The sequence below is a fragment of the Mercenaria mercenaria genome, chromosome 17 (genome assembly GCF_021730395.1).
Source record: "Mercenaria mercenaria strain notata chromosome 17, MADL_Memer_1, whole genome shotgun sequence".
In the NCBI taxonomy this organism is placed as follows: domain Eukaryota; kingdom Metazoa; phylum Mollusca; class Bivalvia; order Venerida; family Veneridae; genus Mercenaria; species Mercenaria mercenaria.
In genome coordinates this window covers 64,524,004-64,549,881 of record NC_069377.1, presented here as the reverse complement: position 1 = coordinate 64,549,881, position 25,878 = coordinate 64,524,004, and the positions used below count along the sequence as shown (strand labels likewise).

General features: G+C 36.1%; 2 protein-coding genes across 6 annotated transcripts in view; one reads left to right on the top strand and one right to left on the bottom strand.

Moving 5' to 3' along the window:
- The window catches only part of LOC123537123 (aldo-keto reductase family 1 member B7-like), a 48,826-nt gene extending 30,732 nt beyond the window's left edge, over window positions 1–18,094 (top strand). For all 5 annotated transcript variants that reach the window (XM_053528439.1, XM_053528436.1, XM_053528437.1 and 2 more), the window contains 13 exons: window positions 2,317–2,398; window positions 3,536–3,619; window positions 4,176–4,258; window positions 10,394–10,493; window positions 11,917–12,084; window positions 13,991–14,107; window positions 14,569–14,658; window positions 15,006–15,122; window positions 15,640–15,746; window positions 16,100–16,181; window positions 16,593–16,676; window positions 17,051–17,133; window positions 17,928–18,094. In XM_053528439.1, the coding sequence (XP_053384414.1) occupies window positions 2,317–2,398; window positions 3,536–3,619; window positions 4,176–4,258; window positions 10,394–10,493; window positions 11,917–12,084; window positions 13,991–14,107; window positions 14,569–14,658; window positions 15,006–15,122; window positions 15,640–15,746; window positions 16,100–16,181; window positions 16,593–16,676; window positions 17,051–17,133; window positions 17,928–17,970 (1,240 nt within the window). In that variant the 3' untranslated portion in view covers window positions 17,971–18,094. The remainder of the gene's footprint in view (window positions 1–2,316; window positions 2,399–3,535; window positions 3,620–4,175; window positions 4,259–10,393; window positions 10,494–11,916; window positions 12,085–13,990; window positions 14,108–14,568; window positions 14,659–15,005; window positions 15,123–15,639; window positions 15,747–16,099; window positions 16,182–16,592; window positions 16,677–17,050; window positions 17,134–17,927) is intronic.
- Window positions 18,095–19,707: 1,613 nt separating this feature from the next.
- On the bottom strand, window positions 19,708–22,452 carry LOC123537124 (uncharacterized). Its single transcript, XM_045320692.2, has 2 exons — window positions 20,164–22,452; window positions 19,708–19,858 (listed from the first exon to the last, which is right to left on the bottom strand). The coding sequence occupies exons 1-2, from the start codon at window positions 22,167–22,169 to the stop codon at window positions 19,807–19,809; spliced, it is 2,058 nt and encodes a 685-aa protein (XP_045176627.2). The 5' UTR covers window positions 22,170–22,452; the 3' UTR covers window positions 19,708–19,806.
- Between the last annotated feature and the right edge of the window lie 3,426 nt (window positions 22,453–25,878).

The following is a 25,878-nucleotide window of genomic DNA, read 5'->3' as shown; positions in this document are numbered from 1 at the left end:
GTACCAACAGTAGTTGTGCATGGGGCATGTTAGGTTCTTTTAGAAAAAAAAATTGCAGAGTTATGGGGCTTTGTTTTTTTAACGAAAACCTGAGTTATTAGATTGGGGTAGATGTCGGTCGGGCGGGCGGGCGGTGGCGGCGGCGTCAAACTGGTGTTTCCGGTCAATAACTTTTGTTTCGGTAAAGATATTTGAATAAAACTTGGTATGTATGTAGCTTATATCAAGACAAAGGCTGGGATTGATTTTGGGGTTTCTGGGGTCAAGGTCAAGGTCACTGTTACTTAAAATAGAAAAAGGGTTTCCGGTCAATAACTTAACTTAGGAATGAGCTATCATGATGAAACTTGGTGTATAGAAAACTTATATAAAGTTGTAGCTTGGGATTGATTTTGGGGTTTCTGGGATCAAGGTCAAGGTCATTGTTACTAAAAATAGGGTTAGGGTTATGGTTAGCATATCTTCTACATGCATGGAAGGATTTTGATGAAATTTGGCACAATTGTTCACCATCATGAGACGGAGTGTCATGCACAAGAACCAGGTCCCTAGGTCTAAGGTCAAGGTCACACTTAGAGGTCAAAGGATACAAGAATGAAAACTTTGTCTGGAGCATATCTTCTTCATGCATAGAGGGATTTTGATGTAACTTGGCACAATTATACACCATCATGAGACGAAGTGTCTTGCGCAGTTCCCTTCTTTAGAATTACTTCCCTTTGTTGTAACTATAAATGGCTTATATTGTAACTTTTTCATTACTAGACGTAGGGAAAAATCGAGACCACTTTTCTGTAGTACAACATGCATGTTACATCCAATTTTGAGGTGTATTTTGACCAATCTCTACCTGGTAAGGATTTCTGTGTGGACTTAAAATTTTTTTTTGTATTATTTTTTATTTTGTATTTTTTTTTTAAGATTAACTTCCCTTAGTTGTTACTATAAATAACTTATATTGTAACTTTTTTTATAATTGACCGTAGGTATGAACCAAGACCACTTTTCTGTGGTACAACATAGTTGTTACTTTCTAATTTTAGGTGTATTTTAAGGTATCTCTACCTGGTAAGGAGTTTTTTTGTGGACTTAGAAAAACAAAAGAATTACAATGATTACTAAACAACCACAAAATTAAAATTACATTGCAAATACAGGTGCTAGAGTAAAGAAATTTGCTGTGACGGGCGTATATTGTGACATTCTGGCACTCTTGTTTATTCTTATGAAAAGTGTTGAAAACCTGGTTTCGTGGCATTGCCGCGTTTCTTGTTGTTACTATACTATATACATAGACACAATCTTGTGCGCCATCTCTCCTCATCCCCTTGACACAGTTTAATGAAACTTCACACAAGTGATCAGTACCAACAGTAGTTGTGCATGGGGCATGTTAGGTTCTTTTAGAAAAAAATTTTGCAGAGTTATGGGACTTTGTTTTTTTTGTTACTATACTATATACATAGACACAATCTTGTGCGCACCATCTCTCCTCATCCCCTTGACACAGTTTAATGAAACTTCACACAAGTGATCAGTAACAACAGTAGTTGTGCATGGGGCATGTTAGGTTCTTTCAGAAAAAAAATTTGCAGAGTTATGGGACTTTTTTTTTGTAACTATACTACATACATAGACACAATCTTGTGCACACCATCTCTCCTCATCCCCTTGACACAATTTAATGAAACTTCACACAAGTGATCAGTAACAACAGTAGTTGTGCATGGGTCATGTTAGGTTCTTTCAGCGACAAAAATTGCAGAGTTATGGGACTTTGTTTCTTGTTAACATACTATGTACATACAGTCTGCATATGCAATCTTGTGCATGCCTAATCTACCAAACCCTTACACACAATTTAATGAAACTTCACACAAGTGATCAGTACCAACCCTAGTTGTGCATGGTGCATGTTACATTCTTTTAGATAAATATCCTGCATAGTTATGGGACTTTGTTTTTTGTTACTATACTGTATACATACAGTCTATATACATACAGTCCACATAATTATGCAATCTTGTGTGTGTCAAATTGCAATGTACTGTGTCAGTGCATGCGGCGGGTACATTCATCACCTTTAGTGATAGCTCTAGTTTCAAACCAGCTTTGAGGTTAACCATGCACTACAGCTGATCTGTTCAGAAGATGTTTAGTTATTCGTTCAGGCATTATTTCACATTTCGGACAGCTATGAATATACCATATAACATATAATGAACAACAAAATGAAATTCAATATGCATGACAGTCTCTATATAATTTTAATGATTTTCTTACAAACATGCATTAGTTGTAATGTGTGTTTTTCAGGAAAGAGGCAGAAGAACCATGTCCATTTGAAGATCCTGTTCTCCTAGAAATTGCAGAACGCAAAGGGAAATCAGTAGCTCAGGCATGATTAATTGAGAAATAATACATAGCAGAGCCGTGTTTTACTACATCAGTATAGGAAGAGGTTATATGCCTGTGGAATAATTTCACAAGGTCGTAGCAAGAGTAAATTACACATGTTGTATATAACTGATTTGTATTGTTGAGATATATTAAAACATGGTTCTGCTATATGTTATTTCTATCCTAGTTTGTCTTTTTTATAAACAAGTGTATGAAATAGGGAAGCACTATTCCATGTCACATGTATGGCGCCATATTTAATTAGCTGACATGAACATCGTGATTTAACAGTGTTTATAAGAATGGAAGTAACACGTCCCATGGAATAACTTGAATGAGTAATGTCTACCACGGTACAGAGTGTGTGAATTAAGTGTAACAACATTCTGTTCTATCATTTCGAATCTTTCCTAAGAAAAGTAGATCAAAAATGGTAGCACTCTTTCTCTGTGTCAGTATGGCACCAATTTTAAAATATGTAGACATGACGTCAATATTGCTGTGTTTTAAGGAAAATTTCCATGGATTTTTCATATTAGAATATCAGTTATGGTTTTGTTTTTGGTGGTGTTTACTTGTGAAAACTTGGTTTTCTGTGTTTAAATACAAAGACTTGTGACAGAAATATGCCGAAATTACTGTAACGCCTTTTGTCAATTCTAGGCAGATGTGACATTGTACAGAATACACCATTATTTAAAATTTAAAATAATACTGAAGCCCATTTGAAGTTTAACTTAGTATAAATGTCATCTTTAATTAGATGCTTTGGAAGCATTGAAGGCAACCAAACAAAAGCAGACTCTGACTGACCATGTTAGGTAATGAAATATGCAACATACCTCATGCTCCTTTACATTGTGTTAAGCTAAACTATGTTATACAATTGAATGGGCTCCATAATTCGATAAGGACCAAGGGAAGACTTTATATGGCTGCCACACAGCACTTACTGACTGTTGTTGTGGCAATGAATAGAATTTGAAAGAAAATCCAATATGAAGTGGATACTTCTTATAATCTTCAAAAGCAAGGGCTCAGGATAGTGACTATGATGTAGTTAAAGTAATAGGTGAAACATTTTTACACCTCAGCAGGTGTGTTAATCTATAAATGAGGAAATTTGTAATTACAGGTGATAATTAGATTTCATCTACAGAATGGAATTTCCATGGTTCCAAAAAGCGTTACACCATCTAGAATTAAAGAAAATATCAATGCAAGTACTGTTTTCTTATTCATTCATGCATGATTAAAGAAATATTTACTTCAAGCAAATTGATATTCATTTTTACATTTTACTTTCGTGAATGAACTCGGCATTTGCCTATTTTGTATCACTGCATCGGTCATGTCTAAAGCTATTTTTTTCCCAGCTGAAACATATCCTTTATATAAAAAGGTATTCAGCCACTAATGTTTGTGTTGCTCTTGTTTGTTTCGGGTTTAGCGCTTTTTTCAGAAGTATTATTTAATGGCGGGCAGGTAAACTAACCAGTGTTCCAGAATTCTGTACCAGTAAGAGATCTGTTCTCTGCAAGTAAGTGCCAACTTACCCACATAAATCAGCTGTGGAAGAGGAATGATTTCAGACACCGTGTCTTTTATGAAATCATCACGGACAACATATCCCTGAAGGATTGAACTCCCGGCCTTGCGATCTGTAGATCTGTGCTCTCCCTATTTAGTTAAGGTGGTGGACATTTCATGTTGCAGTTTAGACTTGTATAGTTATGATGAGATTATGCACAATAAGAATATTGCAACAATTTCAGGTCTTTGATTTCGAGTTGTCTGAAGAAGATATGGAGAAAATAAAAGCTTTAGATAGAAATCTCAGAGTATTTAAGGAACTGACGTAAGTCTCTTTACCACTTCGTACATTTTATGTTTATTTGATTTGGATATAAACACTGTTATAATGTGCATGTTACACTGAGTACACTGGAAAGTTGTTTTAATTTCAGTTTTCAAAAGTTCAATGTTTTCCATGCTGCAGCTTAAGTTTATTGATATACAGCTCTGTTTGGCTCACTGGAGCACAAAGTGGTCAAGGTGAGCTATTGTGATCTTCCTGTGCCTGTCATTGTCATTCATAAACTATTTTACTTATAACACTCTAGAGGTTACAGCCCAATCTTAAAGAAGCATGGTCAGAATATTATCCTGAATAAAATCACTGATGAGTTTGTTACTGGGTCATCTTTGGTAAAAAACTAAGTCACTAGGTAAATAATAGGGATACTTTGTTAACACACTATAGGCCACATTTTCTAGGTCATCCTCATTAAACGTAATGTTTGTCTCTATAAAGTCTAGACCAAAATTGAAACTGGATTATTTATGATCAAAAACTAGGTAACTTGGTCAAATAGAGATTTGTCTTCATATTACTTTCTAAGAATCTTTGTCTGCATGAAATACATGTACCGTGTATAGGTCAGGTTCAGATCTGGGTTACATAAGGTATTAACTAGGTCATTAGGTCAAATTATAGGAAAACTTGTTAACATTCTATGGGCTACAATTCTACTTGATCATTAAAATCTCTGTCAGAATGTTATGCCCCACATTTAAGAAGTGGGGATATATTGCTTTGCACCTGTCGGTCGCGTCGGTCATTCCATCTGTCTGTCGGAAGAGTGAACTATTTCCACCAAATAACTGGAGAACCTTTGAACTTGATAGCATGATTGGGCTTATGGAGTAGATGACCCCTGTAGTTTTTGAGGTAAGTCAAAGATCAAGATCTCCTAGGGCCTCAGCCTTGAAAACAGTTTCTGCAAAAGTAATTGAAGAACCACTTGACCCAGAACCTTCTAGCTTGGATCAACAAAACCTTGCAACTATTTGCATGTATGCAAGAAGTCATTGAAGCAATTTATATGTATTATTACAGATTGATATAATTGAGAGCAGTCCCCTCGTATACACTTCTAAATAACCATGAAATACATTGGTATCTTACATATAAGATATTAAGTTGCATGAAAGTTTTACCCATGCCCATGAATCTATTTAGAACATTGAAAGTTGCGTTTGTATGAATATTTTGTATCATTTCAGTTTTCTTTCCTGTTGTTTTTCAGATCTATTGAGCATCCAGAATATCCTTTCGCCGAACCTTTTTGACGTTATGAAGAGCAATTGCTAAATTGGCAGTAGTTAGATGCATATTCTATATAAAGAACAGGCTGATTTTTAATGTTTTTCTTGTTTTTTTTTAATTCCATTAAGCAGCCTGTTATAATTAAAATAAATCATTAAAAAGTAGAAATCCGTCATAAACTGGTACAAACACTTGCTGAAGTCTTCTTTGCTTGATATATAAACCGAAACTAATTTGCATGTTATCTAGATATATATGTCCAATTCGTAATACCAAGGTATTTTTAGCTCACCTGAGCAGAAAGTGTTCAAGTTGAGCTATTGCGATCACCCTGTGTCCTTCGTCATCAGTCAGCAGTCATACGCCATCAACAATTTGACTGTTAACACTCTAGAGGACACAGTTTTAGCCCAATCTTAATGAAACTTTGTCAGAATATTACCCTTAATAAAATTTTGGACTAGTTAGTTACTAGGTCATCTGGGGTCAAAAACTAGGTCACTCGGTCAATTAAAAGGAAAACCTTGTTAGCTCTCTTTTGCTACCTCGATCACCTTTATGAATCTTTGTCATAATGTTTTTCTGTGAAATCTAGGACAGTTTCAAAACTGGATTACCTGCATTCAAAAATTAGGTCACAAGGTCAAATCATAGAAAATACTTGTTAACTGTACAGGCCACATTTTCTATTTGATCTTCCTGAAACTTTCTCAGAATATTAGTGGTCAAGTGTAAAACTTGTTTACCAGATGTCAAAAACTAGAACACCAAGTCAAATTATAGGAGAACCTTGTTAACATTCTAGAGGTGATCTTCTTGAAACTTTGTTAGAGTGTTTGTCTTTTTAAGAGATAGGTAAGGTCAAATTTAAAACTGGATTACCTAAAGGGAAAAAACTAGGCACTAGGTCAGATCATAGACAAGCGTTGCTAACACTCTAAAGGCCACATTTTCTGCTTGATCGTCATAATTTTTTGTCAGAATGTTTGTCTCTATAAAATCTAGAAATAGTACAAAACTTGGTTACACGAAATCTTGATATAGGTCATAAGGTCAAAACATAGAAAAACTTTGTTCACATTCTAGAGGCCACATTTAATATTTGATCTTCGTAAAAGTCTGTCACAGTGTTTGTCTCTTCGAAATCTAAGCCGAGTTTAAAACTGGATTAAAACACATTTTTACTCAACTTTCATAAAACTTTGTCAAATTGTTTGTCTCTTTGAAATCTAGGTCAACTCTGAAACTGGATTATCTAGGTCAAAAACTATATAGGTTGTTAGGTCAAATCATAGAAAGATATTGTAACTCTCAAGAAGGCCATATTTTACACCTGAACTTCATGAGACTTGATCAGAATAATTGTCTGTTTAAAATCAAAAATATATTTGAATACTTGGGAATAGAGTCATATAGTTCATTAGGTCAAGTTATAGGAAAACGTGGTTAATATTTTTCAGATCTTTGTCGGAATGTTTGTCTGTATAAAATCTATGTCAAGATCCAATGTGGGGTACCAGAGATCAAAAACTGTGTCACTAGGTCAAAAACTTGGTTAGTGATCTACTTGATTGACATAAAACTTGTCTCTATGAAATCTAGGCCAAAATTAGATGCTAGGTCATATGGGGTAAGAACTAGTTCAGGTGAGCGATACAGGGCCTTCAGGGACATCTTGTTCCATTTATTTCTATAGGGAAGACCCATTTCTAATGTTGTGAGAACTTGTGGGTCAATCCTTTTGCCTAAAATATGCACAAACTATGTAGTTATCAGTTCATATATGTATATATTGGCAATAAAATATGTTTAAAATAATCCTGTTCCATTATCGACATGGTATATAATAAATGACTTGACTTATTAATAGATTTTATATTTTCGAAACGAAATCAGCACAATTATGAAATGCATTTTTTTTAAAATAAGCTATCAATAGCACAACGTCTAGGTTACAATTTTGCATCGTTATTTTACGTCTCGGTTTGACCTAAGCTCAAAATTGTCCCTCATTTATAATTCACCACTTTATAAGTTTATTTGGTACACTGTTTGTATTTGATACAACCGTAGCACCAAACGTAGTTAAACAACTGTAAACTTTTACCGTGTTGTAAACTTTTACCGTGTTTTATTACCGCCCAGTCCCAGGATTTGACACGGTATCATGTTACCTGGTTGTGTACAATGCTTCCAAATGACTTTCTTATAATTTTATAAGTTGTGATGCAGTTTTCAACAAAACATGATATTTGTGAATAATTTACTTGATTCCGTACGTAGTTCTTATGCCTGTGTGGCCGAATATGAAGCCAATCATATTAAAAACAACTCATAGGAACTGTCACCAGTTCATCAAACTAATTTCAGAAGTACATTTACAAGGAGTCTACACCTTCCCGATGGGAGACTGTAAATGTAACTCCAGTCTAAGAATCCGGGCTACAGGTCAGACTCGGCCATTATAGGTACATAACTATTACATTTATACTTAGAAAATTCCTGAAGCATAGTGTCTGAACCAGTTACCAAACAGTTTACAAACATGGCATTCTGTACCATCTTCTCCAACATGGTTACCTAGAAAATAGATCCTGTGTGACAACTTATTTTGCTTGTAAATGACCGGGTCAAAATAAATGTACAACAAACAACAGGTTGACCCGACCGTGTTCGACTTTAGCAACTTTGTGCAGAACACAAAAACAACAGCATCCACATCCAAACCATTCACTGGATTCAGAGCTTCCTTGACGGCCGATTTCAGTCCGTAATTCCAAACGATATCAGTTCAGAGCTCACATTTTTGATATTAAAGCTACATGTCTACGTTTGGTGTGATTTTTTAGTATGTTCATTTCTGCCAAGTTTGCATAGAATGTATGATACTATATATGTCACTGAACGCTCATATAGTGTAAGGTACAGGTAAATGACAAATATATTGTTAATTTCCCTATTATTTCAAAAGTGTTGCAATTGTTTACTGCCTTCTGCATAATACAGAATTAATCATATTTTCATCTGAACACAAAGCACAATCTGTTTCAAACATATCTGTGACAGTGGACGGCTCTGAAATAAAACAATCGGGTAGTGTCGGGAACATCGGTGCTTTCCTGGACTCGAACATGAAGCTGGAGCAACATGTGAATAGTGTGTGTTGGTATTTCCATGCACAGTTGCGGCAAATTAGTCACATCAGACAATATATAACTACAAACGCAACCAAATCTACTTGACTCTTGTTTCATCACGTTTGGATTATTGTAACTCTTCTATATGGGATTCCAAAACAGTCAATGAACAAACTACAATATGTCCAAAATACGGCAGCTAGAATCGTAACCAGAACATCCAGGTACGACCATTTAACACCAGTGCTGCGTGTACTCCATTGGCTTGTTTCCTGTGCAGTGCAGGGTAGATTATAACACATGCATATAAGGAACTCGATGATCAATCACCACCTGTTAGAAATATATACCCATCCATAAATCTGAGATCCCAAAATAATTCATTAACACTAGTGGTGCCCAAATGTCGGACAGTGCGATTTGGTGACAGGAGCTTTCAGACAGCAGCTGCGAGGTTATGGAATGCCCTCCCATCTGGCACAAGAGACTGCAACACCTAGCCAAGTTTAAAGACGCATTATTTCGTACAACACTTGGAACTAATCTCACTAATTAATACCTGGTAGAATAATGCAGATACTTGGCTGGCCATAATAATATTAACAGTATTTTTTCTGTGAGATGTATCATGTATACAATTGGGTGCAGGAGAACATCCATGATACATCTCACAGAAAAAAATTTGAATATTTATTTGGATACCAGCAAAAACTGTTTGTCAAGAAGTTATATCTAGTTTGAGAGTTTTTTTTCACCTGAAATATGTGAAAGTGTCGCTTTAAAATATTAGAAAATTTGGAGTTGACTCGCTGTCCACGTTCCTAACAATACTTCCTTCGTGATGTATAATAAAATTTGTTAGCTCACAAAATAACTTGGCGAAGATATTTCAGAACGTTTACGCTAATTGGTCAATCAAGCGGACTGTATGCTTCCTTCGCAAAAACATGAAGGTCAGCTCAACGTCCCATGACTCGATGGTTTATCATACCCCAGCAGAAATATAGTTCCAAAGTCTAGCCCCCTTACACCCAAACCCATACAGACTAAAAAGAGCCGTTTCAGGACGGATATTGCGTTGGGCTGTATGTCAAAGTTGGGCTTTCGCAGAAATGCTACATAGTCGAAAATTGCTGACATCTAGACTCCCGATTATCTCGTGTTTAAAATTTCCTTTTTTGGTTTCCTATTTCTTTAAAAAGAATTTTCTGTTTTCCTGCACTTCTTGTAGTTTCTTTGACGACAGTAGACTGCTGTTATATACATATTAGCCATATAATGAATAGAAAAGTAACACAACATGTGAAGTATGGGCATGCCTTAATATTGCGACATCCTTTTTGCGGCCAATACAATATTTGTGGCAGAAAGATGAATCATCAGTTTGCGGCCAAAAGTTTTGTATTTCTACGTATCAAAAGAAATAAAGCAACATATAACCTACATAAAAAACAAATGAGTGCGAATTTTGTCCATGCTACTTAAAGGCCGATTTATTTAATTTTGTTTGCAGTACGGTGTCTATGGTGGGGTTAAATACCACGCTTATCCTGGATTATCAAGCCATACAGATAAAGGTGTTTCCGTTCCCTTTATCGGGTTTGACCTGTAAAACAACGAGTTATCTTTAAACATATGTCGCGAAACTACATTAACTATGCAAAAGGGAAGACAAAGATGTACTAGTTTTGCGCTGAATTCATGGTATCAAACAAATGAATTAGATTTTCTTCTCATTGTGGGATAGGGACCATTTCAATATGGATCTTCAGACTTTACCGCTGACTAACGGAACTGGGTCTATTCCTACCATAGGACTCGGGACATTTACAGTCTTTGGACAACGGGTACGTACCTAACTTTTCTGAGATGGTCTGTTTCTCTGTGTCAAATGGAATAAATATTATAATGAATGTACATGTATACGAGTAGGCCCTGAACTTGAATTTTATGATGAAGTACTGTATAAAGTTTATTATCGCGACTTTGTGTTTATTCTTTATAACAATGTAATATAATGACTTGCGGCCATCTTTATCGACTGGAAAAATCTGGATTACTGTTGAATTGCATCGTTTTGAACACCTTTTAAGCTATCTAGAGTAAGGTCATCTAACGCCAGTTGAAGAAGCTGGTTGTTTGTTTCTTTGTCTAATTTGGGTCAACCTGTTGTCCGCACTGGAGCCAGACCACAAAGAAAATAAATGTACTTGTACATGTAGCTTAATTCTATATATGGTAACCATGATCACAAACGGGATATTTCAGTCGCAATAAAACGACTGTACTATGCATATTAAACACATGATAAAGGTATCTTCCACCGTCCACCAGTCGTATTTTTTAATGTTTCTTATCACGGAGAAACTGCGTATTCTAGGCTTCCACCAACGTTATGGAACAACTTGAAGTAACTCCCCTAGTCAACTTCCGGTCCAGTCAAGCGTCGTTCCAACTACACATGTATGCTAAAAGGTACATGTACAACTTGAATGTGCAATGTGATTTTAAAGTAAAATAACACTGCACAGTGTTTTCTTCGCCTACATTTGCACGCGACCGAGTCGTCTTTTCTTGTGTGGTGCAAGTGGTTCTCTGAAAGTAACTGGCAACATTCTAACACAAAACGTACTATCTCGGAGAACATGCGCCTTGTCTGAAATCGTAGACAAGGCATCTTGCCTGGAGCACCTTGCCCGGAATCACAAAGAACATGCACGTTGATCGGAATAAAGAACATTCACCTTGCTTGGACTCACGGAGAACATGCGTCTGACCCGGAATCACGGTGAACATGCTCTTTGCTCGGTAGTCTCATGTTAGAGTCCGCTTCGAATGCGGGAGGTAGTGGGTTTACTTCCCGGTCGCGTCATACCAAAGACGTGAACATGATACTTATAGCTTTCTCGATCGGCTCTCACATTAAGAGGGTAGTTATATTCTCACGGTGTGATATTCCAGTGAGGCTGCACCATAAAGTTGGGCATTGTACTCACTGCTTATTGTTATTTGATAACACACACACACACAATTGATCGGTATCAGGAAGAACATGCACCTTTCCCGGAATAATAACATGTGCATTGCCCGAATTTAGCCTATCGCCTTCCGAATTGAAGTTTGCATGTATAAATGTATCTATGCATAAATGTATAAACTGTCTGGAAGGGGAAAATGTCTTGCAATTTTTTTAGACTCATTTGAATTCTGTTATTTTGTGATAACTAATATTTAATTGAAAGTGCCGACTTAGTTCTTTGTTTATTTAAGGGCAAACCCGAGGAGGTCGAGGCAGCAACAAGTGCAGCTGTTGACGCCGGATACCGCCATTTCGATTGCGCATGGAATTATGGGACACAAGAAGGTATTGGAAGAGCACTGGAAAAGAAAATAAAGGATGGTGTCATTGAACGAAAAGATATATTTATCACTACAAAGGTTTGTATATTGTGCATTTTTTAAAGTTTTTTTCTGTGTCGGCTGTAGTGGATGTCTCACAACCAATGTTAACTATACTCGGTGTCTTGTGTCATAGAGTTTTGACAAGTGCTCGCGCCTTCGTAAGGGACAGTAGAGCCTGTGGCCAAAATTTGAACATACGACATCCAGATCTAAGTGCAACGCTGTACCGTTGCAAAGCTGTGCCCCCCCCCCCCCCCCCACCCCCTCGTGAAGACAAGATAGGATGCTTTTCTAAATGAGCACTTTAATCATAAATCAGTACTGCCTTTTATGATTGAAATTCCACATGTATGTACAGTCAAATTTTTACCTATGACCATCTGTGAACAATAATCATCAGCTAGATTTACCTTTAAAGACCATTTCTAATTTTAACATACATTTTTAATTAACCTGTGAACAGCAATCATCAGTAGATCTACCTTTAAAGACCATTTCTAATTTTAACATACATTTTTAATTAACCTGAACTATGATCATGGTTAGCTGGTAGTATGTGGATGATCAGATGTCCGTCGTCTGTCGTCTCGGAATTACAATAAACTTGTTCAGTAGCACCCTGGCAAAGGGCTCGTTCAGATTTGTTTAAATGATATAGCTTGATCTCTTTTAGGGGTCGCCAGAGTTAAAAAAAGAGAAAACCCTTCATATGACTTTTCATGAACCACTTGATGGATCTTCTGTAGCAGCTTTTTCGATCTTCTGTCAGATTTATTTAAGTTGTCCCAGTTTGCCCCTTTTAGGAGCCACCGGGAAGCTTTTAAACGACTTTTTCTCCTGAAGGAGAAGACGGATCGTCACCAAACTTTGTCTGTATCATTCTTGTGTAGTCCTTAGTCCAACTGTAATGTTTTGCCTCCTTTGGAAACCGATAGAGATTACAATCGCAAAAATCTTTCAACGACTACTTCTAACACGACCAAAGTGATAGATCTTCTCTAAAGTTGTCTGTAGCATTCTCGTATAGCTCATTCTTACATTTGTTAAAATGGTTCCGCTTAACCCCTTTAAACTTCTTTTTATGGACCACCCTATGGATCTTGGTCAAGATCCTCTCTCAGATACCTTTCAGATGGTTCTATTTGTCCCCTTTAAAGGCCACCAGAGCTACAAATAGAAGAAAAAAACTTCAAACAACTTCTTCTCAAGAACCAGATGACGGATCTTCTCCAAACTTGGTCTGTAGCATCCTTGTACGATTGTCTGATTTTTTTCAAGTGGTTTAGTTTACTCTTTTTAGGGGTCATAAGAGCTAAAAATAGAAGAAGAAAAATACTGAAACCAACGTGTTCTCACGTACCAATTAATGGATCTTCACCAGATTTGTTCTATAGCATGTTTGCTTTGTTCGGACGGTTCTGTTTATTAGAACAAAAAAAAAACAAAAAACACAGAACAATCTTTATAAATTTTATATATCAAACCATTCTCGTGATGTCATGTAATGCTTGAAAGATCTGTGCTAAATTTGATACTGGGTGGAGTCATGGATCTCTCTGAATTTTATTTTAAATATACTATTAGTAATACTAATAGTATCCGTTTGACAGTAGGTAGGGGTTGCCAGAGCTGAAACAAATTGAAACAACTTTTCATAAACTTTATGAATGAGACGCCCTCAAGTTTACTATAATGCTTGCGTGTTTTGAGGTTATCATAGCAAAACAGAAAAAAAGCTTTATGTAGCTTTTGTTGTTCTGCTTAACGGGTGTTCACCAAACTCGGTCAAAGGGTCAAGGTATTCCTAGAGTAAGCGAATTTGGCCCAGTTGGCCATCTTGTCATTGTATTTCAACCGTGAGTAAAAACTGTTTTGGCTTTTTCTAGTATGGCCTTTACATTCAGTTTCGACTGCGTCGCTTAGTGAATCGTTTCTATTTCAGTTATGGGACACACACCATAACCCGAAACTTGTCATGGAGGAACTTAAAGACTCCCTGAAGAAACTGCGAACAGATTATGTCGACATGTTCCTTATTCACTGGCCTACAGCGCTGCAAGTATAATACAAATGTTTTCATAACAGTACGATATACCTCTCATCAGCCAAATTGTTTGCTAATGGAATGGATTATCTTAATTGAAATGACAGTCTTTTGATAAACACATATTTTGCATCTACTCATTAATTTCTATTCTACAACTCTAAATAAGCCGGCAAATACGTGTATCTGCCTGCCTGCTTGTTTGTGTTCAACGATATTTATATCAATGTAACATCCATACTGGGTTTCTCACCATTTTTGTAGTTACTCACAAATAACAGTTGAAAGCATATACTATTTTACGCTTTGAAAATACACATACGTAAAATGCCGAAACGCCGAATGGCTTCGTTTTTTCGCAACGATGCCAACATAATTATTTCTTGCACCGACTTCATTAAATTTCCCTTATAAAGCAAATACGATATTTTACTGATACAAAACAGTTTGTCGTACGCCGAAGACTCTGATTTCAGGATCAGGATTTTAGCGGAGATAAAATCGCACCAGCAGACGAGAATGGGAAAGTACTGTGGGCGTGTTATCCGCTAGAAGATATTTGGAAAGTATGGCTATTTTGCTTATTTTTTTTAAGTCATCTAAAAGGTTCTACTTGAACGCCCGCACCTGCTCGAAACAACGATCTCAATTGTAAAATTCGAGTGGCGATTCGTGCCAAGATGTATATCATATCCGGCAACTGTAGTGAAAGCACTATTTGGCCCAGAAGTTCAGCCTGACTGAAACAATAAACTAGTAATTGAACAGATTTTCTGGTATAGTTTTTACTATGTATGTTTAATTTTGTAAACTGTACTGTCTCATTTCCGCCCAGGAGTAGGAAGTATAATTATGTCAGGTAGTTTTGTTTCATATTTACTGTAAAGATCAGTGTCTGAATAATTCATTGTAGGAGATGGAGAAGTGTCAGCATGCTGGAATGGCAAGAAATATTGGTATATCTAACTTCAACAGCAAACAGACGGACAGAATCTTTAAATGTTGTACCATCAAACCAACAAACATGCAGGTCAGGGAAATAGCTCGTATACTTATATGTGTAACGAATGCCTTTAAAGTTCGTAATCATAGGAAAACTGGAACATTTTATACGAAATGTAAATTTCATCTGTGCAATTGTTTTTGTGTCAGTCTATCCTAGCTGTGCCGGAAATAGTAACCGAGTTCAAGCGTATAAATTACTATGGTCATGCATTTGCATAGTGTGTATTGGCGTTTCCTAAACTAGCATATCGATTTCATTTTGTATGATACAACAACTTAATATTTTCATGTTTCCTGTAGGAACTATACACAAGCTTTGTTGAAACAGCTGTTTGGTTGTTTATTTTTACACCAAGTTCCGACTTACGATCTGAGTTTGGGTCTTCAAATATGTTAGCATTGGTAGGTTTCCACTGCCTCGACTTACTCATGAACGAACTGAACTGTTTAGTAATGGAGTAATGCAGTTGGTTTTTTTAAATGTTTATCTGAACGTTCAAGATTTAGCATCTCATATTTTGCACCAATCCTTGCTTTTACAGATTGAAATATCACCGTATTTTGCAAATGAACGTTTGACAAAGTTTTGCCAGGAGAAGGGGATGGTTGTCACGGCGTACGCGCCTCTAGGAGCTCCCTCACGACCATGGTAAGGGGCACACCTAGATTGGAATTTTAAATAAATGTTGACACATTTACTACTTCTAAAAGATACAAATGCGGTTGTACCAGGTTCGAACCAAACAGGAATCAAATTTACGCGTTCACATCCATCGAACTGTAAGCCTTTTTTCTTCTATTTTGCTGTGACAACTGAACTATCAGAGATACAAGCAAGGATGCTTTGAAACACTTGACATTGTCTATCAAATACGTGGGTTATGCGTCATAAATCAATATTATGAATCAATATAATGAATCAACATGTCTTTTTAAATAATTGATAGTCGTGAATTTTTTTCTGTTAAATGTGAAAAGTGAAACAGAGGTATTCTATTATAGGAGAGAGTCGGGAGAACCAAGTCCATTTGAAGATCCTGTTCTCACAGAAATTGCAACACGCAAGGGGAAATCCGTCGCCCAGGTATAGCTACATTTGATCACTTGTACAAAGTTAGGATTTTCGTGAGATTTGATGAAATTTCAATGGGACTAAGGTTATACTAGTCTAAAAATTCAAGCATCTGACTGGTTGGTTCAGAGTACACATTTGAAATTTATTAATGGCTGCGCTGTATTTTGAGACTGGCGTCGGTCTTGGGGACGCCTAGAATCTTCTGCCAACAACTTGTTAACATTATTTCCACAAAAAGCAAACACAAAGAAAACAATTTAAAATGTCTCACAGTAAAATATGTGACTTGAAAGATTTTAGACAGATATGTATGCAGAAGGTGGTTAGAGACAAACCTATATTTGTATAAAAACTGAGCCAGGCAAGTTTTACGGTGGTTACAATATATTTGTTGACTTACTGATAAAATTCTTATTGCAGGTAATAATAAGATTCCATCTTCAGAATGGAATTTCCGTGGTTCCGAAGAGTATAACACCATCTAGAATTAAAGAAAATATTGATGTAGGTATATTTTTTCCTAAATCAACCACTTAATCACTGTACATTAAAAATTGTAACCCACAAGTATACTATAAATGGATGCAGATTATGTCGTGTTTAATGACCCCATTGGTTTTATCTCCTCTGGTTAGAAGCTATTTTAAAGAAAATTTGGATTATAAAAACGTGCTTAAACGTAACCTTGTTTTCCCATTGATAATTTGTTCTTGGCAGGTAATCGACAACTACTCCGCCGGTGATTCAAATATTTTGGTAAACTTTGTTTATCAACAAAGCAGTCGGCCCATTTCATTATTACAACTCGTACTCTAGTACATGTATAACTGCAGTTTTCCAGGTTTTGTAGAAAAACGAGAAAATTCAAACTATTTCAGGTTTTTGATTTCGAACTGTCTGAAGAAGATATGAAGAAAATAAAAGACTTAGACAGGAATCTCAGGGTTTATAAAGAACCTATGTAAGTCTCTTTTCTACTTCTTTTGTTTTTTCTTGTTGATTCGAATAGAAGTACATTGCATCATCTACAGAGCACACTTAGAAGTCGATGTATCGAAGATTTTTCACGAAGAATAATGGGAAAGAATACAGCTGATTTTGGAAGGACATTCCCTTTATCACCGAGAAGTTAAATTGTACAAACTTTGAAGATATTATCATCATAATTGTGTGTCTTATTTCATTCAGTGTGGCCCTTTTTCGATTTAGAAAATTTGGTTAAAGTTTTGTGTGCAACTTGCTATCAAATGATGTGTTGATCATAGTCTGTATATATATACCCACAGTAGTGGTATATCGCCTTGGGCAACATTAATCATAACCGGAATATATACGCAATATAGAGTATATCGCCTTAGGTAATATTAATCATAATCAAGAAATAATGGGGTAAATCGCCCTAGATATTTTTAATAATAATACGAATATACTCACAGTATGGGAATATCGCCCCGGGTAATATTAATCGTAATCAGGATAAATACCCACAGTCGGGGTATATCTCACGGGAAAATATCAGTTATAATCAAGATTTATATATCGTATGTAAAAAAAAACTCGTATAATGATAACGTATGATATATCCCATCTACTGACTAGTGCTATTTCGAATCTTTTCTTTTTGTACTCAAAAGCAATGTAAATGTTAATGATAAAAAAGCTATACTCCCACATTTACACTGGATAGAAAACATCTTATATGGATATCCTGATAGCACTTCATATACGTTTTACAAATACAAATATACTTTTCAGAGCTATTGGGCATCCAGAATATCCATTTGACGAACCGTTTTGATATGTGGCAAATGCTGGCTGCGGATCTGTGGATTTTAATTTCACCATAGATGTGCGACATAACATAGAGAATCGACTTTCATGCTGGAATGTACTCACAAAGCAGAATAAAATATTTTATCACATGGTTGTTTTTTTTTTTTAGGAATATATGTTGTTATCGGGCTATGTCTGGGAGTATATATTATTACCGGGCTGTATGTGGGAATATATGTTGTTATCGGGCTATGTCTGGGAATATATGTTGCTTCCGGGCTATGTCTGGGGATATATGTTGTTACCGGGCTATGTGTGGGAATATATGTTGTTATCGGGCTATATCTGGGAATATATGTTGTTACCGGGCTATGTGTTGGAATATATGTTGTTATCGGGCTATTTCTGGCAATATATGTTGCTACCGGGCTTTGTGTGGGAATGTTTGTTGTTATCGGTCTATTTCTGGGAATATATGTTGCTACCGGGCTATGTGTGGGAATATTTGTTGTTACCGGTCTATGTCTGGGAATATATGTTGTTACCGGGCTATGTGTGGGAATATAATTATGTTGTAACCGGGCTATATATGGAAATATATGTTATTACCGGGCTATGTGTAGGGATATATGTTGTTACCGGGCTATGTGTAGGGATATATGTTGTTACCGGGCTATGTTGTAACCGGGCTATATCTGGGAATATATGTTGCTACCGAGCTATGTCCAAAGCATTACCAGATTATGCTCCTCCTAGTTATATTTGATATTCATCCAATATCATTTGCCTACCCTCAGAGAACTGAAATATTATTATTGTTGTTGTTCACAGTTGTTGTTGTTATTGTTTTTGCCCTTCATTACATTAAATTCTACCTTTTGTATAATGTAAGTTATACTACTGTCGGACAACAGACACCCTCCTATTTTCCACTTGAGATAATTTAGCCCGCTGAAACTTTTAACAGGCTAGAGTAAATAAATATAAAAGATAGAAATTTTACGTTACTTACAATGCTTTTATGTTTGAAGTGATTTTACTATAGAATTCTTAGACATTTTGAACATAACATACATTATTACGCATGAAGAAAAACATTTTTTTTTTGTATTTGCGACCTAATAAATTTACAGTTAGCTTATGGCATAGTAAATTCCCGACTCGATTTCCTAAGCCAATCATCTGCTTCAGTTTTAATATAAACGTTATTATGAATACATGTCATCTTGTCAATATTTAACTAATTTCCGTGTAATCGGACAGTTTAATTATTACTAGAGGGCAAATTGCAATCGTTGAAAATATGTTGATACTATATTGATACAATATAATCTTACATTATATGTCTAATTGATAAGTACGAATTTTTAAGTTGAGCGAAAGTAAATACACTTATTAAGCATAATTGAGCCGTGCCATGGGAAAACCAACATAGTGGCTTTGCGACCAGCATGGATCCAGACCAGCCTGCGCATCCGCGCAGTCTGGTCAGGATCCATGCTGTTCGCTAACGGTTTCTCTAATTGCAATAGGCTTTGAAAGCGAACAGCATGGATCCTGACCAGACTGCGCGGATGCACAGGCTGGTCTGGATTCATGCTGGTCGCAAAGCCACTATGTTGGTTTTCTCATGGCACGGCTCAATTAATAAATTTTAAAAGGTTCATTCGACTAACAGATGAAGCTTATATAACGTCTGGGAAAAATGCTTATAAGATACTAAAGAATAAAAGAAAAAATTGACACACTTTTAATTTCTCATTAAATATTTATTTTGTACAAATTATTATAATATCAAAATAATCTCATAAACGTGGATTTCTTGTCCAGTACTTTATAAAACACAGCATGCTGACCACGGCTATCTTCTGTTGAAAGCGAACAACTCGTTGAACAGGTTAAACGACAATATTCTGGAAGACAGAGGATGAATTTTCAATTAAAAATGAGGTCCTAAGAACGAAATAATCTAAAGATTTGGTAACATTAGCAATGTTCACGAGCTGTATGTTATCCAATCCACGCTGGTTATCAATCGCAAACAATCATAGCTTGTAATTCTCAAATATTTCAACTGATATATTTAAAAAACAACAACAAACGCACCAAACAGTGAGTAGCATTCTAAAACTAATCTATGGAGAAGTAAATCTTAACATTTCTTCCTTTAAAATATATAAAGAAACAAAGAAATAAAACTGTTAAGAGCAGTACTCACCCATTTGCGTTCATGTTCATCGGTGTGCCAGACATAGGATTGCAGCCCAGCCGCCATGTTGGACACCCTTGGCACGTGCGACCCTGATACTGATACATCGACTCCTGTCTGCAAGTTATTGGTATGAACATGGCTGGACACCGTAATGGAGGACAGTTAGCTGCATTCACTGTGTTGATAATATCACTCACAGGAATGATCTCTTTTAAGTCTCTAATTGAAGGCGAATTGTTTGGTTTCAAAAGTTTTGTAGTGTCTATTGAAGTGTTTGGAATTGTTGTAGATTCAGCCTGGTTACCTCTTCCGAGACACCCGTCTTTCCATTTTGGACATTTATAGCAAACTTTGCCATTGTAGTCATATGGCTGTTCTTCTCTACATTCAGGAGGTATTAATATTTTTGTACATGGCACAAGTGGGCATGATGTTTCGGGTTTGTTCTGTCCTGATGGTTCTAGCACAGTCTTTTCTGTTGTTGTAAGCGGTCCAGCAGTTGGATAGTTTATATTTGGCTTTGGTGGAAGGGGAACACAGCCTTCACGCCACTGTGGGCACATGTAACATGTCTTACCTTGGTACTGGAAAGGTCGCTCTACCCGACATTCTGGAGGAATTAATATATAGGGACAACCAAACATTGGACATGACATTTGTTGCAGGTTTCCTGGCTGTTGTGATGACTGCGAATTGATAGTTATACAGCTCTTCTTTTGCTTTGGACAATCATAACAGGTCTTTCCTTGGTACTGATAAGGTTGGTCTTCCTTGCACTCTGGAGGAATGTATATCATTGGACAAGCTTTTATAGGACAATTTGTATCTGGCTTCCTTGCTGGAATTATGGGAAACTCTCTATTAGAATTTGACACAAATTGACCGGAAGGCGATGGCATACATCCTTCTCGTGGTCTTGGGCAGCCTTGACACATTTTACCCTCGTGTGGATACACTGGAGTTTCTATGCATTCTTGTGGAATGGTCATCATTTCACATTTTAACAGAGGGCATGATTTTTCTGGGGTTTCTACTCTGCCTATGATTTCGGGAGTAATCTGAATATTGGGTCTCGGTGGAACCAACAAACATTCTGGTATTACAGAAGGACACTTCTCGCATACATTTCCCCTAAAATTGAAAAATTCCCGCTGGTAACAACTCGATGGAATATCAGCACGCCTTTCACATTTCATAAGTGGACACGTTGGCAGTTTTGGAGTATTTCTACCCGGAAAACTAGTAGCACATGCGGGACTTCGCACCGGACATTTGTAACAAGTTCTTCCTCTGAATTCAAATGGCTGATCAATTTTACATTCAGCTGGAATATTGTAATCTATGCACGGAAATTTTGGACAAGGTACCTCTGTTCCTCCAAAACGGTTACCTCCCGCAAAATTCAAGACATTTAGTCTTTCCTGTTCCCGGCAGCCCTCTTTCCAGCTTGGACAATGTGTGCACGTTCGACCCCGATGTTGAAACTCCCTCTTTACCTGGCAATCTTTTGGAACGTAAGAGTCGCAGACCAACAATGGACAAGAAACTATAGGTACAAGAGAATCTTTTAGAGAACCCTTATCAGACGGAGTTATTTTGCAGCCTTGTCGCCAACGGGGACAACCTTTACAGGTGAGTCCTTCATGCTGGAATGTTGGAATTTCCCGACATTCATCGGGAATTAACTGAAGAGTACAAGGTTTTACAGGACATTGGGTATCTCCTTGAGAAGGCATCAAATCAGGCACACACCCGGTCCTATGTACTGGACACTTTTCACAAATCTTTCCCATATATTCGTATGTTTCTATTTGAGCACATGTCTGTGGAATGTTTCCAGTACATGTTAGATTTGGGCAGTTACTCTCCGGAGGTAAAACATCCTTGATTTTGTTTGACTGATCTCTACAAGAATCTTTCCACTTCCAACAACTGGTACATTTCTTTCCATTTCGCTCAAGAACTTGAGCAACTCTGCAGTGGTCTGGTATAAATTCAAGTGTGCATATCATATCTGAACACAGTGGTAACTTTGTGACGTCATTTCCGGAACTTCCCAGTGGAACGTTTGAAGGTGTTGTCTTTGGTATAGAAGAGTCGAGAAGTACAGGTTGCTCTGCTGTTGGGATATCAGGAGGTGGGGGCTGTGACACAACTGAAATACATGAATATAATTACAGTTGTAACAAAGAAAACATCTGCATTTTCTTTTTACATTGAAGTGATTTATGTAGCGTTTGTTGACCGGAACAGTTTTAGTACAACTGGTGTTTGATACATCCATTACTTCTATGGCCTAAGTCAGGAGTTCTGAGTCACAGGTTCTAAATGATAAAGTTCGAAGTTCAAATGACCTTTATAGTCTTCCATAGAATAGGCCTGCACTTCATTATGGAATTACACAATCAAATTTAAGCATAAAACGGAGTGGGAGCAATGTCCTGGATTTTTTTCTTAATATAAATGAAAGAATTAAGGTCTGCATGGCAAAATAAATGTTAGGTACAAGAATGTAGATCTATGCCAGAGTACCGCACGTGTTTGCCACATCAGCATCTGAATGATGGCATAGCGACTAATTATTTATTTCGTATTTCATCTACCATTACAATTACCAAGTACATATAGAGAGAGAACGTACGATTCATGACTACTGTTTTATCATCAGTGCATAAAGGAGAAGCTGTTCCAATAAAAGTTGTGCTAGAAGCAACCATGACTAAATTTCATTTTCCATCTGAAATGTTTTCAGTCTCTATTAACCTGTGAATAATGTAAAATTGAAGGTTCACCTTTAGGCTCTCTAAATGTTGCCTACAAGTTTGACTTTCTTTGTATTCTAGAACACTTTTTGCTGGGTTAAACGTGACACTGACAGAGTTAAAGGCCATATGGTCTCCTTCGTGCTTTTGACGGTGGAAAAAGATCACGTGTTCTTTTCCAGGCATTGTTTTAATGCACGTGCGGGCACCTGAATAGAACCACCGACCTTCCGTAAGCCAATTAACTCTCTAGATTTCTACACCACAAGCGAGATCTCGAACCAACGGTGGTAAGATGACATTATCTTAACCACCCGTCCATGAATGCCCCTTTTGGATTACTATATACATTGTTCTAGTAAATGGAGAGGCCTCCATATTCACTCAAAGGTAGTTAGTGATTGTAAATAAATAGTTATCATATATGTTGTACAAAATGCTATTCATAAAAATGCTAGTACTGAATGTAAATATATAGGAATCTAAAGCGAGTTGTTCACGATCTGTAACAGAAATGTGCTCTGTAAATAGTAGGAATCTAGAGTACATGACAGTAAAACAGTATCATTGAACAAAAATGTCCCGAGTGGCAGAACTATACGTCGTTATCGTTCTCGGTTCTTAGAATATAATAAATACAAATTTAATTGGGAAACTATGTTTTAACTTTCTATTCGAGTGATTTTATAAAGATGACATACCTGTGTGAAATACCCTATTGCTTAGTTCACTACGTTTTTTTATATATAAAATTGCTTAAAATCCGTGTAGAATGTACATTTTGTTCATCATTGCAAAACGTCTCAGAAATTAGTGTATTAAAATAATGTGAGCTCTTTTAATCACATTATTTTCACACAATAATTACAAGGATACATTGCTAACATGTATATTAACATGAATTTGTGTCAAATACAGAGTTCACCACAAACACTATTTCACAAATATTTTGAGCATTATATTTACCGAAGAAGTGTAAAAGGTTTGATTTATTCACTACTTTTCAAATACTAAATAGATAATTGTACTTACCAGCAGATATTATCGTTAAATATAGAAAACAACTTCCTATCGAATATGTAAGTTCCATTGCTATTTTTTCACTGATGTATTGTAATATTTCCCTTTTTCCTTTGCTCAGCGTGTCAACAGTTTCATCTTATATAGTAGTTTGTGTGAATTGACTAATTGAGCGAACGTGACGTTAATTTGTACACAAACGTAGTGGTCAGTTATTCTGACGTTATCCGTCATTTTTGACGGGAATGGTCACTTTGTACCAGTTAATGGTCAAATTAAATACGATACTTAAAAGTTTATGGTCCACACGTGCATTGTACTGGCTAGAATGTTAAGCAGTTATTTTGTTTGTTTTCGAGACTCCTACCTTTTTGAAAAGATTAGCAATTTGTTTTGTTGTCTTGATTGCGTTTAAATGTTTGCAAGGAGTGATCAAAACATGCAGATTAGTCAAGATGGCGATGTTACTCCTTACAAACGTGTTGTAAGGAAAGTGAGTGTTGAAGTAATATTAACCCTGGAAAAATCCTTAAAAATCTTAGTATTTTACATCATTTCGCAGAATTTTGTTGATTTTTTAGTCCGTGAAGTAAAGATCAATACTTAAACATTTTTTTCACAGTGTTAATAATATTTTATTTTTAACTTTTCTTTATATAAGCACTACTTTTGATAAGACGAAATAAGCGCTATCTCGTTGATCATTCTACAGAATTCAGGAGTTTTTAAATCATCAACGATCTTGATTTGTTTTCATTTTATCGTCCAAAAAAGAAATATTTTTCATAAAACTTTCAAGATATCTAAAGTAGTATGAATATTCTATCTCTGTAAAAAAAGTAGTAAACTTTATTCTTTTTCACTTTTAAATTTGTGAATTTGTCCGAAAATGCACTGTGGTCATAAGATTCGAATCATTAAAGATACCTTAAAATTTTAAAAAATCTGCTATCATGCTCGGAGACCTTTAGAGTGATATATGTAGCTGATTTCTTGCGGAAAAGAGCCGCAATTCATGAAAACCCTGTTAAAAATTAGTCACAGTAGTAGACCAAAAATATCGTTAAAACTGTGTGAACAATGTAACACCCTACAGTATATATATATATATATATATATATATATATATATATATATATATATATATATATATATATATATATATATATTTTTGAGATTTGAGTATATATATGCTAATGTTGAACCAGTACGAATGTGTAGTACAATTCGGGCTCGTATATAAAGCAGTATCGAAACTAATCTTATTGGGTTAGTGGACTTGCTGTGGCATGTGCATGTTCGTTTGTACTGCTAGGCGCTTTGCCGTAATTGGTCTGGTATATTGTGGTAGTGATTTAGTTCGTATTAATTAATTCTCTCTACTATATAATAATTTATAATGCGAACTTGTATCCTAGCGGATCTCACGTATGGGAAAGTCAACTGTTCTGAATATAATTATATCCCTTAACACAAATTATCTATATATATTCAATGTATCCTCGAGATCCAGTTAACTTTCAGAGAGAGAAAATATAGCTTCTCTGGTCCCAATCAGTTATAAAGACTAAAAAGTCACTACTGATTTGTGAGACATGAAAACAGAGATTTGAGTATATATATGCAAATGTTGAACCAGTACGAATGTGTAGTACAATTCGGGCTCGTATATAAAGCAGTGTCGAAACTAATCTTATTGGGTTAGTGGACTTGCTGTGGCATGTGCGTGTTCGTTTGTACTGCTAGGCGCTTTGCCGTAATTGGTCTGGTATATTGTGGTGGTGATTTAGTTCGTATTAATTAATTCTCTCTACTATATATATATGTATATATATATACTAGCCCTATATTTATAATATGGCCTTTTTTAACTAAAAGTCTCAAATACTAGTACACGGAATCAGCACAAAGAATACTGCACGTTCTCACAGCCACACGC

Coding starts and splice junctions, on each gene's coding strand:
- LOC123537124 (XM_045320692.2), bottom strand. CDS start 22,169: ATGATATGCACACTTGAATTTATACCAGACCACTGCAGAGTTGCTCAA. Junction 19,859..20,163: donor ATGAACATGAACGCAAATGG/GTGAGTACTGCT, acceptor TCTGTCTTCCAG/AATATTGTCGTTTAACCTGT.